General features: G+C 34.9%; 1 protein-coding gene across 2 annotated transcripts; it reads right to left on the bottom strand.

Moving 5' to 3' along the window:
* Positions 1-7,961: 7,961 nt before the first annotated feature.
* On the bottom strand, positions 7,962-19,061 carry nfil3-2 (nuclear factor, interleukin 3 regulated, member 2). 2 transcript variants are annotated; one of them, XM_087243386.1, is made up of 2 exons: positions 18,842-19,061; positions 7,962-12,224 (listed from the first exon to the last, which is right to left on the bottom strand). In XM_087243386.1, the coding sequence occupies exon 2, from the start codon at positions 11,597-11,599 to the stop codon at positions 9,974-9,976; it is 1,626 nt and encodes a 541-aa protein (XP_087099512.1). In that variant the 5' UTR covers positions 11,600-12,224; positions 18,842-19,061; the 3' UTR covers positions 7,962-9,973.
* Positions 19,062-20,806: the final 1,745 nt, after the last annotated feature.

Here is a 20,806-nt window from a genome sequence, read left to right on the forward strand (position 1 = left end):
CGTGTGACCCTGAAGCACAAAAACAGGTTTATGTTGCAAGCGTACGGTATGTTCAAAAAGTACATGCCATTTTTTCAAATCAAATTTGTAGATTTTATTTTTATCATCAATAGATCATTTTAATACTGATTAAATGATCCAAAGACATTTAGTAAAATCACTTCTGTCTATATATTAACTTAATTGCTAAGAACCTAATTTGAACATAATATTAGAAATGAAAAGTTTAGAATTGGTTTTAAAATTTTATTTTATTTTTTACATGATGATGATGATAAAGAAGATGATTATTATTATTATATTTAATTTGTTATTTTTAACTAATTTATTGTTATTGTTATTATTATTGTTATTATTATTATTAATTTCTTCTTCTTCTTAATAATAATAATAATAATAATATCATTTATTTTTACATTTTCTTTATTATTATTATTATTATTATTATATTTACTTCATTATTGTTGTTGTTGTTGTTTATGTTATTATTATTATTATTATATTTCATTATTATTATTGTCATTATATTTAATATTATATTTATTTAATTTATTATTAATATTATTATTATTACGTTTAATAAATGTAGTTGTTGTTGTTATTATTATATATTTATTTGTTGTTGTTGTTGTTGTTGTTAATATTATTATTATCAATATATTTAATTAATTTATTATTATTATTATTATATTTTTCATTATTATATTTAATTTATTACTACTATTATTTTTTGTTGTTGTTGTTGTATTTAATTGTTATTAATTATTATTATCATATTTAATTTATGTATTATAATTGATGTTATATTTAATAATTAATTAATTTATTATTATTATTTATTATTATTATAAATATATTTACTTGATTTATTATTCTTATTATATTTATTTCTTTTTATATTTGTTTTATTAATTTATTTTTATTATTATTAGTATTATTAATATTATTATTTTATTAAATTTATTATTATATATTTAATCTATTTATTATTTTTTTTATTATATTCAATTTATTATTATTATTATTATTATTATTATTATTATTATTTATATTATTATTTAAAAGGACTCTTTTGCTGATCATGGCTGATATAATAAATCTAATTAAATATTTTTATATTAAATTATATAAAAATTATATAAAATATATTAATATTAAATAGTTTTTAAAACATTCTGTGTGAATGTATTTAAAATGCAAGGTATTTTTGTGAATTTTTTATATGTTTTTTCCAGTTTATTCGGTCTCACATGATTTATAAGAAATTCAACTAGGCTGTAATATACAGTATTTTCTATTGTCAATTATGATTTATTTTATTCATATTAAACATTCATCTTCAGTGTTTCTGCTGCTTAATGTTTGTTGAATAACCAATTTTTAACTGATTTTTATTTTTTGTAGCACTTTTACAATGTAGATTGCGTCATAGTAAAGATCTCAAATTGAATATGCTTCATTTGTCACAGTTTAGTGTTATGGTAACATGATGCATTTTGTTTCAGGATCGTATGCTAATGTGTAAGGAACAGCATTAAAATAAGTTACCTTTATATAATTTGTTCTAATAGAAATGTAGACGTTGCCGTTTCAGAGAAAGAGAAGGTCTCGACTAAAACAAGCCTTCATTATAAATGTGTTCTAGTTTATCAGTGGAGCAGGTCAGAGTGTTTCAGACCAGACGCTGAGTCCCAAGAGAGATCAGACCAATCCCTGCGTCTATCCCAGTCTGTCTGACACACTCATTGTGGACAGACTCTTATGTCAGCTCAGAGTTTGGAACCTGTCTGTCTGCCTGCTAAGTCTTTCCTCACATTCAGATTGTATAACACCTCGCTGAAATGTAATCAACAAGGGCTTTGGATTTATTTGAGGACAATGGATTATAAGAAACAAGCCTGAGAAACCTGTTTGATATGTTACATCAGGCGCTGCGTGTTCATTTCATTCAGAGAGCGTTGGTTCAACAAATATAGTAAATAGACAGACTAGTAAATATAGATAGACATTTAAAGGGATAGTTCACCCTTAAATTAAAATGTATACTCTATTTACTCACCCTGAAGAATTTATGAGTTTCCTTCTGTTTAACACGAAAAAAGATATTTTGAAGAATGCTGAAAAACTGTAACCATTGGCTTAAATAGTAGGAAAGTCAAATACTAAGACTGTCAATGGTTACAGGATTCCAACATTTTTCAAAATATCTTTGAAACGAGACCAGTGTGTGAGAATGATGATAGTACATAATAATGATGTACATTGGTAATATACTGTATATTTTATGTATCGCTATTTTCAGAAATTGTAATATAAAAGATAGCTTTCATTAACAAGAACAGCAAGCATGGTTATGATGACTTCTTTTGTTTTGCTATCTTTAAATTACTTAAGTAATTTAACTAATCATGTTTGCATTGCAATTGTTTAACCTTAAGATACATTTTTTATCCAAACTTTTTTATATTATTCAACTAAAACGTGTGAGGGGTTTGAGACTGCATTATTTGCTGCAATGATATTTAACACTAGCAATAAACTGAAAGTCATTATACTTAGACGTACTGTGTAATGGCAGTGTGGGGCACCAGCTTGAAAGAGCAAGTGACAATTACACCAGCTGACCCAAAATAATCTCATGCTCACCTCAGGCCATCCTTATTGTAGGGTGGTAGTCCTGTAAATATATACCCATTTCCTCTTTCTTTCTTTCTTTCTTTCTTTCTTTCTTTCTTTCTTTCTTTCTTTCTTTCTTTCTTTCTTTCTTTCTTTCTTTCTTTCTTTCTTTCTTTCTTTCTTTCTTTCTTTCTTTTGAAGGGTAATTTTGTCATTCTCAGTTCATAATAGTCCAAAAGGCGAAGATAAACATGGCAGTTTGTTCATGATTCAGGCTGCTAAAACAAATTTGCTCCTGTGTTTTGACGGCTTCTCCTTTTTTTTTGTGCTTCACTCTTGCGCTTGTCCTATTTTTTCTGAATGGATCAGATGACGGAGACACTTCAATAATCACACACGCACATTATTATCATCAGCATAAGAAGTTCGTTATATCAAATATAGACGCGATCGCGAGCTCCCAGAAGAAAGCGAATACTGCTCTCACTTTTAGACGGGCTCGTAAAGCAACAACAGCACACGGCAGATTTTTCTTCTTGGCTTTGTGTCTGTTCATCAAGATGACGACAAGGTTTGTTTGAGCTCGGGTCATCCATGGCCCTTTATAACATAGTATTACGATGTATTGTCTCGGCTGTGTATTAGAACATGGCGGATCCTTTGTTTTCATTGTCTAGCTCCACGAGCTCGTGACGTATCTCTGTAACCAATCAGCGTTCAGCTGCGCATGTAGCTCCACCTTTTGGTACCCTTTCTTGTTTTTGGTACCCTTCCGAAAAAGTGTTATAGTTTGGTTCGGTCCGCTTTTTGCCAGTGGAAACGGCCATAAAAGCGTACCGAACCGTACCGTACCACTCAGTGGAAACTGGCCATATCTATCAGGTTTGGTCGTTCTGTCTATAAAAGTGAGGAAATCTTGATCTATAGAAATGTACATTTAAAAAAAAAAAAGAAAATCAGCTCACCTTGGATTTAGTTTTGGCCCACTTAGATGACGTTAAAGTGATAGTTCATGCAAACATGAAAATTCTGCCATTATTTTTGTTTGTTTTGGAGAACATAAGAGAAGATATTTTAAAGAATGTTGGAAATCTGTAACCATTAACACTGAGCAGGTTTGAAATAAATCTGTAAATCCTTGAAAATGCTTGAAAATTATTTGAATCTAGTATTTTTCAGTTTTGAAATGTTCTCATATTTTGGATATTGCTTAAATTATGACTTTTGGAAGTTGTCATTCATTCATTCATTAATATTTTTTTTGGCTTAGTCTCAGGTCACCACAGTGGAACGAACTGCTAACTGTTCCGGCATATGTTTTATGCAGCTGATGCCCTTCCGGCCACGGCCTAGTACTGGGAAACACCCATACACACTCATTCACACACACTACGGACAATGTAGCTCACCCAATTCACCTACAGTGCATATTTTTGGACTGTGGGGGAAACCGATGCATCCAGAGGAAACCCACACCAACAGAGTGAGAGCATACAAACTCCACACAGATATGCCAACTGGCCCAGCCGGGATTCGACCAGCGATCTTCTTGCTGTGAGGCAACAGTGCTAACCACTGAGCCACCGTGCTGCCCTAGAAGTCATAATTTCTTACTAAATAGGTAATAGTACATGTTCTGTATGTGTGTGTGCATAATATGACCACTTTTTGAGTAAACAGTGGATGAAATCAAAATTAATATAAATTTTGTATTAAATATTTAAGATGTGACTAGAAAACATTTAATAGAGTAAATGACAGTCATTCAATGTTGGCATTGGAGCTAACATTTTCCTTATAATGTTCTATAGCAGGGGTGGCCAACCCTGTTCCTGGAGAGCCATCTTCCTGCAGATTTCAGTTGCAACCCATATCAAACACACCTGCCTGTAATTATCACGTGGTGTTCAGGTCCTTATTAATTGGCTCAGGTGTGTTTGATATTGGTAGCAACTGAAATCTGCAGGAAGGTGGCTCAGCAGGAACAGGATTAGCCACCCCTGTTCTATAGCAGGGGTTCCCAAACTTTTCAACCCGCGACCCCCAAAATAACAACGCCAGTGACTCGCGACCCCCAATATCCTCTGAGGTGGTAATAAATACAGAAACCTTGCATGCAATTTCGCAGACACACCAATTAAATTTGTGTCAGTGCTTTAAATGTGCCAAAAAGTATAACCTGGTGTTATAAAATCCAAATGCATCTGACGCTATTGCTACCTTTAAAATAATGTAATTACCCCAGGGGTCACAATCCAATAGAACTAGTAACTATAAGCTACTATAGTAACTTTATAGTATATAGTAACTATAAACGACTATTTTTATTTTCAGTATAGTTATGGATAAAATATGTTAATTCTTATGGTTTAATAAAAATAAATAGATTTTTGGAAATCATCAGGCGACCCCCCCCTTCATTGCCCCGCGACCCCTCGGGGGGTCCTGACCCCCACTTTGAGAACCACTGTTCTATAGCGTAGACTGCTCTACAGGTTTGAACTGCAATGGGGGGATACCTTTTGTCATCCTGGAATACTCTACAGTCTGAACGAAGAATGTGAGAGCTTATCTCGATCATTTCACTCCATCATTTATAACAAACAGCGACAGTCCATTTCTCAATGTGAATAACTAAACTGTTTTTTATGTTATCTTTACTTTTTATTATTATTAGTAGTAGTAGTAGCAGCTTTTTCATAAGTCGTGTGTCATGTGTTGTCCTCTTGGCCAGGTCATCCCTGTAAATGAGATCTTGATCTCAATTGTTTTTTATCTTTTTAAATAAAGAAACAGGTATAGCATTCTAACAAAAAGTATCTGATATAATGATGTATGAATATGTATGTAAATATGTAATTTTCCATGCTCATGAAGTGCTGTAAAACTTTGAAAATGCACCTGGAAAGTGCTTTGGAAAATATGTAAGTACCCTGAGTCAGTGGTGAGTAAATAATGGCCAAATTATCTCTCTTTTTTTTTTTTTTTTGGATGAACCCTCCCTTTTAAAAGTAAAAACACCTGAAAGATCTGCTGACCTTTACGTGTCCTCATAAGTAGGACAGTCTGTTCCATACATGCAAATCTGCACAATGGGAATACAGAGGAACTGCTGAAATAAGGGTTTAATTAGTGCTGTCTGCTGGTAGAGTGAGCCCGAAAGAGAAAATAAAGTTTGCATCCTGTTCGACTACATTACTTGTATGTTTATGAAGAAAATAAGCACACTGTGTACTGTACTGCATATCGGGTTACATTATGAATAATTGTCAGTGTGAATATCAGTTTGCGGAACACCGCCACGTTGTTTGTTACTAGTTTGAGCAGAACACTGAGTAACTAGGTCAGTGTTACATAAGTTAAATAAGCCTCCGGTGAAGCTAGAGCGATGTGTGTCAGTGTGTCAGTATCTCATGATAGACTAGACAAGATATTCAATGCTTCTGCCCTTCTGAAATTTTAAGGCAGATAAAGCAGGATGTAGGGCGTTCGTTCTTGCCTTTGTTTACTATTATGTTTCCAAATTCTTTTACATGTACTGAAATTTTATACTGAAATATGCTGAGCACTGGATATACATTCAAGTACACTCTTTACAAACCTCTATTTTAACTGAATACTTTCTATAGGATGATTGTTAATATTATATTTGGTGAAATAGAGAAGATTTCAGACTCCCTTCAAAGACATAACAGAAAGTTTGTTAAAATTTGAAAGCCCTTTTTTCCCCTTATGTTAAAACTGTTCAGCTGGATCTAGATCGATCACCCTTGCTTGTTCTTGACAATAATAATACATCAGTTTGTAATCTTTCATTGTAACATTGAGATTGTTGCATGTAGACATCTGACCTTCATTTAGTTGTGTATTTGGGTTTTATCTAATTTAATTGTATTATTTTACTCATTCATTTTCTTTTCGGCTTAGTCTCTTTATTAATCTGTGGTCGCCACAGCGGAATGAACTGCCAGCTTATTCAGCATTTAGGCAGCGGATGCCCTTTATTGCTATTATAATTTTTTTATATAAGGGTGGTTTGTGATTATATTTAAAATGTAAAAAGGTTAAATAAATAATAAAAAACCCAATATATTTGTGCATATACATTAGTCAGCACCAAAGCTAAATCTGGAGCCCAAATTTATATGTTGGGGGAAAATTATTTAATTAAAAAAAATGTAAAAAGAGCAAAAATCAAGAGAAACAAAAATATAACATTTTTGTAGTTTGTACATTTTTTTTCTCCATTATTTGACATTAATTTTTGTACATTTTGAAACATGTCATCTTTCTATTTCTAAAGATTATAAAAATAATGACTAACTACTGACTAAAAGTGACTAATATCATTTTAATAAGTATGTTTAATAAAACCATATAGTTACAGCGGATCAGCACACTCACTACCGTTTGACAAATATTGCAGCTCTTGGACAACATGATGTACTTTTGAGGCTTTTTTTAAAGGTGAGAATGTTGTTTAGATTGCAACTATGCTGTTTATTTATAAGGACAGTGCCTAGATGTGAATCAGCTCCAGATGTGAATGGCGGTAGAAAGTAGTTCCTCATATAAAATGATTTTTGTGACTTCCCGTATTTGATTATCAGTTTTATATACACGATTGTGCCTTTGAACTATTGTATAAACACAATATCAGTCGTAGCAGTGCGATATGGCTGTATATTGTTACTGGTGGTACACCAAGACACTCTTCCTGCAGTCTCAAGCCAACGCACGCTTTCCATCAGTGCCGAAATACAGCTATATCGCACTGCTGAGTGTGATATTGCTCATACATTAACAATTTCCTGTAGAATCTACAGTAAATTACTGGCAGCAGTTTGCAGTACCTTACTATAACTGCATTTCAGCAAAAAATACTGTATTTACATTAACAGAAACATTTTATCTGGCTGATTATGTATTTAAAAAATTGTACATCTTTACTGTAAAATATTCAGCCATATTCTCAGTGCAACTTTAAGATACAGTAACATACTGCATAACTACATAAATACAATTCATATTACAGTTAAATATGGTGCAATTTACAAATCATTAACAGTCTATATTATTATTATTATTTATATATTTATTATTTTATATATTTTTTATTTATTGCTTGCCTAATCAGCAAATTGTTTTGTTCTCAACTTGCATCAGTCAAACAAAAAATTACAACTAAAGTATAACAAAAGTAAACAATAGTAATAAATAGTTATAAAAGAAACCTTTTTAACTGATTAAAATTAAATGAGCAAAGTCATGATGACAAATATTATTATATTTTTCTTTACAGTGAACCACATAACCAGATGAAGTATTAAAGACAAACACGTAAATAATGCAACAACTTTTTTTATTTTTTTTGTAGAATTTTCGAAATGCACCCAACCCTTGCACTGAACATTAGTGTTTTTACAATATGCATCTATTTCAAAACAGAGCAACAGAACAGCAGTGCCACATTCTACTAAACACCAAACAATCCTTGCTCTCTCTCTCTTTTTTTTTTCCTCTTGATAAAACCGTACGAAAATAAAAACATCAAACAGCACTCAGTTTTGAAACGCACTGAACGGACGAAAGTGTTGACGTTGTGGTGAGCAGTTACGAAATCACAGTAAACAGGAAGTGATAAAATGAACAACACTTGGCCCCCAAAAACAGTTCATTAAAAAAGTACAATACAGTGTTGTGAGTAAAAATATTTTACATTTATACACAAGTGCCATAAGTTAAATTGACATGTAGACTTGAATTGAAGAGGGGGGGTTGAGCTACACCTGAAGATTTATTTTTATGAGCAATCTTCTAAATAAGGAACAAAAAACAAACTATAATTTTGGCAGGGAAACATAGGGCAATGAATGATTAGCACAGAATCCAACCAGTTAAAGAGCGACAAAACTACATCATCAGCAAGCTGAATCGCTTAACTGGGGCCTCAAGGCCAAATGGTCAAAGTCACTAGTAGTTATCATCCATTTATACTGATGTAAGCAGGGTGGAGATTTCCTGTTAACCCCATAATAATAATGAGCAAAACATTCCTTTCATGTTCATAACCAGAAAGGAAGTGAAAATGGTTTTGAATTGAGCTCTCTTTATTAAAGGATATCAGTCCATTTTTACACCAGTCAAAGAATAAATAGGAAAGTCACATAGTAGGGAAGCTAAATGTTTACTTTTAGGATACGTTGACAAAGTTTTACTCTTAACGCCAAGTAGTGTTTCAAGACTAGACATTTTCAATGACTTATAAATGCAGTGAAAACACACCTTAGTATCTATAACACAAAGCTTACAACAACCTGCTAATGTATCTGTGAAGGCTTTGGGGCATTTTGTCGTTTTTCCTAAAAACGAGAGTTTCTAAAAAAAAATATTGAATTGCAAACTGTTAAAGTAAAAAAAGGAGTTTATATTAAGTGGCATCTCAAACAGCAAACACACTCATATTGTACAGTATTTTTAAAAATTCATTAGTCGCTGAACTCCTAATTTTTTTTTCCATGTCATGTTTTTGTTTTCTTCTTAAAATATATTTATATATAATATTTATATCACATTTTATATACAAAGCAAGTGCCTGATCAAGGAGGAGTAGTAGCTAGGCTGCTGAATGTGGGATAGGAGATGGGGAGCACTAGTTAGAAAGTAGCAGATGGAGGTAGGGAGAAGACAGAGGTATGACCTTAAAGCCATGTTTCTTTGGTCAAGGGAACATTCCCTGAATCATCTGGTGTTTGGTATGTTTAAAAATGGTGCACGGCCACCTGTGAATTTAAGTAGTGGCCATAAAAAAAAAAGAAAGCGGCACTTGAAGTCGTCCATTTACAATAAGAATCCATTGCAATGCCTCACAGATGGTGGATATTGCTATTGAATTGAATGTACACTTATGCTGGGTTCACACCAAACCCTGGAGCACTGCGTCACTAGCACTGGTTTACTCACAGGATGTTTTCCCCTCATGCAAATTATTCACAACTTAGCACATTGCATTAATTCGCCTCTGTTAATGCATTTGCGTTGACTTCTTGTGTAATTTACTGACGCACTTTCATGTTTGGTGTGAACAAAGCATTATGTTGACATCTGGCTGCAGTATACAAAATATGGGTAAGTGCGATTGATAACATCATTAATGTCTTTGTTATAAAAGTGCTGCTAGAACCTCACTCGAAGGTTACACAGAAAGCAAACCAACAAAATGGTGAGTCTATACATTATCGTACAATGCAATATTGTCCACTTCTCTTTTCCCTGAACAGGGAATGGGTGAGAGGTAGAGGACTACGGTGTGACTACGTTTAAAAAGTCTCCAAGGGCTTAATTCCAATGCTTAAGTTCAGTCATGTCTCTTGTTGCGACTGTTGTGCATACTGGATTCCTTCCTCCCGCATTCAATGCTTTCAACAGAGCTGTCTTTTTTGGAGAACCCTGCACTCGATTGGCCTCCTGGTTGAGACAAGGCCAGGTAAGGGTGCTGAGGTAATGGTTGGAAATGAGCAGGCGGCGTCGTGGGTGAGTCTTGAGATGATGCTCTTCCATCACTTTGAGCCCTATGCTTGAGTCTCAGTTTGTGTGGTAGGGCAGTGCCTTTGACTTCTGCTTGACCGTCTTTGCTCTGGCTGGGAGAAAAGGAGTTCTGGGTCATGAATATGTGAGGGTGATAGCTGCCTGTGTCGGAGCAAGAAGATGAGGGTGACTCGTCATCGGTGGAGCCCTCCTTATCAGAGCTCCTGGGATCCCCATCTGTTGAGGAGCTGTCCTTTCCTGAGTGAGCCTCAAAATACTCTTCTTGACTCAGACCTCCTTCATAGGTCAGCACTGGAGGCTCATCGTTCTCCCTGGTGCTGGTTGGACAGTGATACTCTTGTGTTTCATCTGCCTCCCCTGGTCTTATTTGAAGATCTGGAGCAGCATTGATCCTGGAAGTTTGTCTCTGAACAATGTAAGCCTGCCTTTCGGCTGCCTCGTCATCTGGGCATTCGTAAGATGGAGAGTCAAATGGTCTTCTCTCTAGCTGTTTGGAAACCAGGCTTCTGCTCTGTTCCTCTGTAGCCTGAGTGAAGTTCTGCTGTTCTTGTGGAATAATGTCCTGACTTTCCACCGGATATGAGGCAATGCTAGAACGGTATGAGATGACACTTCTTTGAGCAGATTGAGGGTTGGCTGGACTTGCAGCAGTCTCCTGGTGGAGTTGCTTCTGTTGGTTGGTTGAATAACCTGGTTCGATGGTTCGAAGTACAGCAGGCAGTCTTGAATGAAGGTTGAACATCATTTGTGATGTGGTGTTACTGACTATGTCCATCTCTAGACCCATCCCTTCCTGCTTGATGTCATACGGCAGTGGCTCTGGGCTATCCCGAGAGGAGCCGTCAGACATATCAGAGAGGGAACCTCGTGGTGAGTACTTCGCCATTTTCACATTGCCGTCCCCTCGACAAGAATGCTCGGCTTCAGAAGAATCAGAGTTCAACATCATTTGAGAAACACTGGAGTACCCACTGGAGTAGAAGTGACCGGTGGTAGAGGAAGATGAGGAGCTGCTGCCAGAAGATCTATTGACAGCACTACCAATCTGCTGACTCTTTTCCATATAGGAGGCTGTACTTATCAGCCCAAACCTGAGTTTAAGCTGTAAAAGTTCAGTTTTCAGGCGTACATTCTCATCGTTCAGTGCAAGAACTCTGTTCTCTAGGATCATGTCATTAAAGCGGCGTTTCTCCCGAGAGCGCTTGGCTGCCTCATTGTTCTTGCGGCGCTTTTCCCAGTAGGATGCATCCTTTTTCTCATCTGAGATGAACTCACGCTTGCGTCGACAACTCATGTTGTTTGGCTTTGGTTTGAGAAGGCGGCTCTGCCGAGGGATGTCTTGAGGCGAATGAAGATCACTGTAGTCTGAAAAGCTTTCGGTGTTCTCTAAGTTTTCACTGGAATTTGTTGAAATTTGTAAGTTCAAACTTTCCATCTTGTTTCAATAAGAGCCCGTTTGAGATCCTTGCTTCGTCATTGGAAATGCAATTGAATGTAGAAACAGGGATGAGGTGAAGGGAAGAAAGGTCTGCAGGATATCCTGATGTACTGTAGACTGGAATATCTTCAACTAAGTAGCTGGATCAGCAAAGACTTGATGAGGTGTTTTAGCTTCTGGAAAGCTGAACCTCATTGGTTTTGTTGATGTGAATCTCAAACAAGTATCTTTAGATGATCAAGTGTCCAAGTTGGCTAAGAAAAGCAAGAATAGGTGTACCTCTATATGAATCCCCTGCATTTAACAGATCCAAGGGATCCCTCAAGTAAAATCTTCTCTCTATTTTGCGCACAATGTAGGTCAGTCTATCAAGACAAAAGGGGTGCGATCAAGGTCCTCAAGTACAGAGATGATCACCAGATTTGCTTAAAGGATTTTGACCTCTTTTCTTTGTCTTCACTTTTATTCCTTTATGTAACCTCTCTATCACGCCGACAGAGATGTGTCCCAGTGCCTTGGGCGTGTTGGTGGATATAGGTCACTCGGTCTGCCCCAGCTTGTCAGCCTCTTGGGGAGGGGTGCTTCTGCTCTCAAAGCCTCCAGCTGGCTGTTCGATGAAAGGCTGCACACATGAAAGAGAAAAGACAGATTTGTTATTCCTCAAAAGCTAAATCAATTCATATTTTGCCTTTAGGCACCTTAAAATCTTCTAATTTGCCATTCCAGTTTTACAGAAACTTTCCACACCTCTCTGTATGGCTGGGTAATTAGAATATTTGGAAGTGGAATGTTTAGCCGGTCCTTTGTCATGTTCTATTGCTGCATCTACTCGACCTTGAGAACCACGAAATTCTTTTTGTTGCCTGGCAACCACTGTCTGACCTGCTAACCCCTGCTATTGATTTCTGTCTGCGACCCTTAACCTTTACTCTCTGGCTAGACATTGGACTCCTATTATGCAAAAGGAACACGGTTAAGAATGCAGTCAGAGATTACCCAAACTACATTTCTGTTCAATGAGATCCAAGAACATTACTTAAGATTAGTATCCTCTTTCTGACACAAGTTCAGCGTCACCCTTTGCACAGATTTCCATCAAGACTGCAAACATGAATTCACATCTGTTAAGCATTACCAATGAACACATGATTTGCTTTAACATTTTGAAACCATATCCAGTATTGCATCATCTGCTCTGAAGGAAACAGTGCAAGATGTTTCAGCTTTTCCAACATTAACATCAAATGTTACAACACATCTCCTGGCTTCACAATCCAAATGGTCTGGTGCTCCAATGTGCAGTACTGTCACTTTCTTAAGTGACACTTAATTAAAAGACTTCCTAGGAAATATATATATATATATATATATATATATATATATATATATATATATATATATATATATATATATATATATATATATATATATATATATGAAAAAATACGTTAGCTGATAAATAACAAGCCCGAAAACCTCTGTACAAGAATTACCATAATGGCAGATAAACCGAGGTCAGGCAGAAGGCAAGTCATGTTTTATGATCTGGCGATTGGGAGCTTTGCAATATGGGTCAGGCTTTTCTGGAAAAAAAGGGGAGCAGAGGAACATTCCATCAACGTGAGTTCAGATCTAGAGGTGGTAGCTGTTTCAGCCATCTAAGAGTGAACACTAATGGAAAAGTAGAGTCTCTGGTGATTAACTCAGCAGCCAGTGGACAATTCCACATTACTGTGATCCCATCATGGCCTAGAGTGAGCCATAACTACATGTTGAAAATTCAGATTGTTCGGATACAAAGACCCAATTTTGCTTTATGCAAATTGGCATCTACAGTATTAGTTTGGCTACAAATCTGGTCTTAAAGGCCAGCAGCTGATACTCTGATATACTTTGACTCTCTCGGTTTATAGAAGTATAAAGAAACACACAGTTTTCAACATATGAAGTGGATCAAAAATGCTTCGCAAATTGGACCCAAGACAAGAATAGGTGGTGTTGAATAGTTTTAGGAGACCTTAAAAGGATTGGTTCCAATTCAAACATTGACTACTGTAGTTCAGAACTAAGTTTTCTTCAAGTGACTTCTATGTTCTTCCTTTTTAAGAGGATAGTCCACCCAAAATTAAAATTGTATCCACTTGTTTCAAACCTGTTTGAGTTTATTTCTTGGGTTGAACACCAAGTAAGAAACCTGTTACTATTGACTTGCATGGCATTTGTTTTTCTTTCCATGCATGTCAATGATTACAGGTATTCAGCTTTCTTTCAAAATATCATCTTTTGTGTTCAACAGAATAAAGAAACTCATAAAGGTGAGTTTTCATTTTTGAGTGAACTATCCCTTTAATGAGCAGCATTAAAGAGACTCTTAATTCAGGTCATATTTGCATATCTATAACAGTAGCATGCCTCTGCAGCATTATGACATCTGGATCAGAAATTACCCGGATTGAATGCAGTGTAATCCCATTATCTGGCTGCCCCTTTTTATGTTCTCCCCATTCCAGACATCTGAGGGAACATTACGTAATTACAGACAGCTTAAATATCCTCTATTGGCTGCAATCTAAACTCTCTCTGGTTTTAGCTGGTAATAAAATAGGAAAGAGTCTGGCCAAAGCTGTTAAAACTTCCTCCTCTAACTAGTGAGCACTGAAAAAAATCAATATTAAATATGTTAACAAACCACAACGTTAATAAAATGGAAGTGATGTTAATCAGGTGCTCATTTGTATATGGAAAGTGACTCCTTCCCTGAATGACCCACTGACCTAGAAACCGAGCGGCTAGCGAGGAAAAACTGGATCTTTTCCCTTGTGCTCAAATATAGGTCAGGAGAGCAACAGGCATCACGAGAGCGAGAGTTGGAGACAGAAAGGGCAAGGGAATTAAAGAGTTTGCTAAAAATAAAGAGGTGAGGGATGGATCGGGGATAAATGAAAGGAGGAGGGCATGAGGAGAGCCTTGTTTGGATGCTGGTAAGGAATTTAGTGCGTGGAAGCTACACAAACATGGGAGATTTTAAAGATGCCTAACAAAATGAAATGAAAAACATTTTCCATTATAAGTGAAAACTGATTTCTTTTTTTATTAATATAGTTTTTCTATGAGTGTTTTATGCCAGATGTAAAATCTTTATTAGCAAATTTTGGTTTAGATCATTGCATAGGCTGAATGATAACTAGTGTTGAAGTACACTTACTATTTTAATGCACTTTTGGAATTGGAAGTATAAAACTTTAAGGAAATTCATTAAAATACACTTAATTTAAAGGCTACCATGCCTTTTTCGTTTAAAATATTGCATTTGAGAGAAGTTTGTAGTCTATTAATACTGGTGGATGAGTTTAATCTATCACACACACCCTTAAATCACTAACCTTTATCTTTTAACATTAGCAACTCATGATGGAAATCTGAACTACTAAAACTCCAACTAGACTCATGACTCACTTGTTACTCATTAAAAAACTGAAATAATAATTAAAAAATAAAGTAATAAAATCTAAATGCTGCAATTGTTTTTGTGCTCTTTTGAAATGCAAGTTTAAAAACTTAATTTTATTTTTAAAAATCCCTGAAATAAACCTGAAAATAAAACTGAAATAATTGAATAATTAAAAAATGTCTTAATTAAATGCCACTATTGTGTTTGAACACTTTTGTAATGCAAGTTTCACTTAAAACATAACAATTGAGAGGAGTTAGCTGTCTATTAATAATGGTAGATGAGTTTAATCTGTCGCCCACACCCTTAAATCACTAACCATTATTTTCTAACATTAGCAACTCATGATAAAAATCTAAACTACTGCAATGCCAACTAGTTAAAGACCCCATGAGTAAGTTGTTACTCGTGTAAAACTGAAATAATATATTAATTAAAATCTAAATTACTTTTAAATGCTACTATTCTGTTTTGTGCACTTTTGAAATGCATGTTTAAAACTGTAATAATTTAATAAAAATGCACTTAATTTAAATGCTACCATGCCTTTCACTTAAAGCACTGCAACTGAGAGAGGTTAGTAGTCTATTAATAATGGTGGGTGAGTTTAATCTGTCACACATGATAAAAATCTGAACTTCTGAAAGGCCAACTATTAAAGACTCATGACTCACTTGTTACTCGTTTAAAAGCTGAAATTATTTTAATAATTTATAAAGAAATAAATTTAATTTAAATGCTACAACTCTGTTTTTGCTCACATTTAGAAATGCAAGTTTAAAAACTGAAATATTTTCATTAAAATACACTTAATTTAAATGCTACTATGCCTCTTTCACTTAAAACATTGCAACTGGGAAGTTTGTAGTCTATTCATAATGGTGGATGGGTTTAATCTGTCGCCCACACCCTTAAATTTGTAACCTTTATCGTCTAACATTAGCAATTAATGATAAAAATCTGAAAACGCCAACTATTAAAGACTCATGACTCACTTGTTACTCAAAAACAATATTGATCACCATGACAAGTAGATTAATGAAATGATTAACTTCGCTGAATGACCCGCAATTAGCTAAGCTCAAAATTGTAATAGTCCAATAAAACTCTTTCATTTGCCCTATATATGTGACATTAGTTACATCTTGCGCACGTGAGCTCTCATTAGAGAAGAAATAGCACGTCTGGCTCACTGTATAGTCTTAAATCGGGCGAGGCCTGGAAACTATAATTCAGCTCAAATGTTTCATGTGTTGCTTTACAGCCGTTTCGGTAATGGAAATAATTGGAGGAGGCGGCATGGGGGTGCTGGATTTCATTGTGGCCATGTAATTGACCCTGGGGCAGAATGTAATATTCGGCACGTGGGTTAAGAGCTCAGTCTTTTTTTGTCTCTGAATTCCACGCCCGGGTTTATCTGCTCCAGTAGGACGAGGGCAGGCCTTGGACAAGCGGGAGGAGTTCCAGGCCAACTCTTTCTATAAACACACTCATATCATACTCTGTTGAAAAAAATAAATGCTTTGACCAAGTCCATGTGTTTGGGCAGTCACATGTGCTCTCCTGCCCCACAAAACTAAACGGTAATTCGCCTCTCCCTGTTAGCCACATAGGCACAATAATAGCCCGCCTCCACCCTATCTTTCTTTTTCTATTCATTATAAGAAATCTAGGCCAAAACCTATACAATCACCAACAATCCATCTCAATAAAACTTTAAACTTTTTGTTTAAAAGGTATTTTTTATATTTCATAATGGTTTATTGTCCTTACAATAATATTTGCTTTAAAGTTATCCATGTATTTACTGCTGAGGAAACCAAACTGGACAGATTGTTGGGCATAGATTTAGTTCATAATAGTTTTTAAAACTTTTAAACTTTTTTCATTTATTTATTTATTTTTCATTTTAAAGAAAGTTCATGTTGAAAAAAGTATGGATATAAGTAAAGCTTGCTTGTTTTAACATAATATTTAAAATATTTTAGAAATATTTAAAATAATTGTATTATTAATTTATTATTGTATTATCAAATACATTAAATTCTAATATTTTTTGATACGGGAAATAAAAATCTTCTATCTCGGCCATTTAAAAAAATCCTTAGCGTTTAGCTCTTCATGAGTCTAAAATTTCATTCATAACGCTCTTAATGTCTTAGTCCTAAATTTAACTTGGTAAAACCTGGCGAAACCCTAGTGTGTGTTATTATTTGTGATTTTATTTTTTGGGGGGTGTATTGTTGCTCCATATGCCGGATCTTCCTACACTGGTCTGTAAACTGGCAGCATCTTTGTTCTTTGTTATGGCAGACGAGGGTGTGTTTTCTCCAGGTTTATGACCTACATTCTGCGCTGGCACACAAAGCCGTTTGTCTGATGCCCCCGTTCCCTTAAAACCCTGTTTTATTTATTTCGCAACTTCTCATTTTCTAAATTGTCATTCTTAACAAAGTCTGCATTATATCCTGAAACAAAACTACACATAATCGAGTAATCTCACATTTTAGGCATGCTTGACTCTTTTTTTTTTTTTTTTCAATGAACCCTACTGTCAATGTTTGCTTACTACGCTTGTGTGATCCAAAAGTTTGGAAACAAAACTGTGTAAACAATGATTACACCTGTAATAAAATATTAAATTAGTTTAAAATCAGTTTAGAGGAACTGCAAAATAGGAATAATGCCAAATTGAATATAACATATATTTAAATATCATGCAAATTTAGAAAGATCTGATCACCTTAATTAAGGCACAGCTCCATAAATACAACACAATGGTACTTTACTATCGGACAGAACATCTAACATTACAGGAATTGTTTAATCATCCTATTTACGAGATATTTGCATTCCTCTTTACAAACTTATGCAATATTTACCGGCATTTGATAACTGGCACACTGTGAACCAAGATAAAAATCTAGATGCATATCAGTACAACAAACAAACTTTTATGTACAAGCACAGCATGTTTCAGACTTAGTTGATTATATTTTACATGCAAGAAAGTACATGCAAGTTATTTTTTAGACTTTGCTTTAGATAACGCACTATGAAAGTTGCATGGTCGCCAGTTGGTACCAGGAAAGAGTTAACTGCTCGAGCTCCTCTAACGTAAACACCTTTACCTTTACTGTAACCTTTACTGAGCATGGCTACACGTGACAGCGAGAAGTGTGTCCGGGATTTTTTCCTCCCAAACAGCCGCATTAACTTACTAACCCAATTGGATTTATTACCCTCGTGAGAGAACGTCATCGACAAACATTAAACAAGAACTTTATATAGCGACATTTACTATGATATAATTGAACATGGTTTGCAGGTGTTTGTCAAACTGCATTCTGTAACTTCATATTGTAATTGAGTTTTTAGCACGCACTGATTAAGAATGAAATGGGACATTGTTTTATTTCTAAACATTGCTTCAAATATGTGCATGATTTAAAAAAAAAAAAAAAGTGTATTGCAACATATTTCATAGGCACCAAGTGCTAAATGTCCTGTCAACAGTCATGAAAGATCCCGGCCTCGCCTTAACATAGCGAGCATGCATATAGAGCAACATCCGAATCAGTAATGAGCATGCGTAAACACAAAAAAATTAACCATATAAACAGATTTAACTGTAAACATACTTAAATAAATGCATTACACATAATTTCCCTCATCTTATTTTACATGCGCGTAAATAAAAAAAACACCTTACATCACGCCAGAAGCATGAGCATCATCAGTAAACGCACAATATTTCAGAAAGTAGTGAGAAAATTAAACATACGTACCCTTTGTGTATTTTGTGCTCGTATCCAAATATTTCCGCCCTGAGTCTCTTTTAGTGTCTTTTTGTATTTGTGACTTAAATGCGAAGTGATCCGCGCAACACTAAACGGCTTGTTCAGTACGCGTGGGTTCCGCAGCGCGCGCGTGTTTTTGCCCCGGTTCCTTGTGTTGTTCTGGCGAGGCGCTCCAGTATCCTGCCGCTAGCTGCTTCTGTTTAGAAATGTATGTTAGTAGGTCAGCGGTTGCATAACAGGACGCTTCGGGTGCCTCGTCACGTTTTGTTTCTCTCGTTTGCCCCCACCTACCGCTCCTCATGCCCTCCCTCATCCGAAAAGCCTGTGGCGGCGAGAGCGCGGAACTGGGAGGGATCAGGCACCGGCCAGACCCGCTCTGTTATGGAGATACGCATAATAGGGTTGACCTGATTCGGGGTTGTATCATTAAGGTTACATGACTGTTTATCACGTGTGGCTCGGTTAATTATGTTACGTGTCTAATAGGTTAGTCGTGCGTAATACTCAAGTTTTCCATTTATGAGGCATTTAAAGAAGCATGATTTGTGTTTGTTTTAAACATGGTCAAACTAATCTAACTATGCATTCAAAGCATATACAGAAGCTCTCCTCCTATTAAACTGGTGTTTTGCCAGCTGATTTTATTTAGCTTCTTATCCCAGATATATTAGAATAAAGTTTTGTAGTCATATTTCACCACAGAAATCAAATTTTATGTACACTCAGTAAAAATGAGTAGAAAATAAAGATTCCTCAGCAAATATTGACCCAATCTTTTGCATTTCTATATAAAATGTTATATTAAAGGGTTGTATTCTTTAACAAGTGTAGTCATCTAATATTTTGGACATATTTGCATTAAGAAATGTGTGAAATTGTTATTCTGTAAAACGAATATATATATATATATATATATATATATATATATATATATATATATATATATATATATATATATATATATATTGCAAAATGCAAAAGATTGGGTCAATATTTGAACTTGAAAAACTGGATAAAATCTTAATTTTCTACTCATTTATAAATATGTAAAAAATTATATATATATATATATATATATATATATATATATATATATATAAAAAATTTTTTTTATTATAATTTTTTACATATTTATAAATGAGTATTTACATATTTATAAATGTTACCCATATTTGAATGATTGATATAGATATATATATATATATATATATATATATATATATATATATATATATATATATATATATATATATATATATATATATATATATATATAATTCAAATATGGGTAACATATTTGAATTAACCAGTGTTCCATTTAAATGTGATTTTTAATTTGTCTTTAAGCCTGAAAATAGACCTTAATTATTCTAAAAACAACTTTTATTTTTAATGAACTGTGGCATGGACATAAACTTCATAGCTTACGTGATCCTTCAGGTCCTATTACTTCATTAACGGGGTCCCTTTCTTTTTTTACATCAGCAGATAGGATAAAAGAAAGGGACCCTTTGCGCAATTTCCAGCAATCAAAAAAGTCTCTTTTGTCCTCAGTGATGTAAGTCGAGGACATAATAGTGTTATGCCAATGACCTTGAACTTAGTGTCTCGCTGCCTCCTCCCCCATTCTTCCCTCCCTGTCTTCAACAGTCTAATCCACCCAGCATCGTCTGGAGGAGGTTTCCATGACAACCGTTGCAATACCCGCCTAACGTCAAGGTCCGCCTCCCATTGAAGATCAGCCAGTCAAGGGTCAGTGGTCAGTGGACCAGTGGAACAGAGGTGGCATGAGGGAAATTAACTGGAAAACAGACATGTGACTGGGCCTGGAACATTAGAGCTGAAGGGAAGCTGTTGTCTTGTTTTAGAGATCAGCTCCTTAAATAGACTATTACAGCTATTTATAAGCTCCTACGTCACATGAAGGGCCTCAAGAGAGTTTAGTTCTCAGAG

Source organism: Danio rerio, chromosome 3 (assembly GCF_052040795.2).
Source record: "Danio rerio strain M-AB ecotype USA chromosome 3, GRCz13ab, whole genome shotgun sequence".
NCBI lineage: Eukaryota > Metazoa > Chordata > Actinopteri > Cypriniformes > Danionidae > Danio > Danio rerio.

Excerpts from the sequence above, each read along its gene's own strand:
- nfil3-2 (XM_087243386.1), bottom strand. The coding sequence starts at position 11,599 with ATGGAAAGTTTGAACTTACAAATTTCAACAAATTCCAGTGAAAACTTA.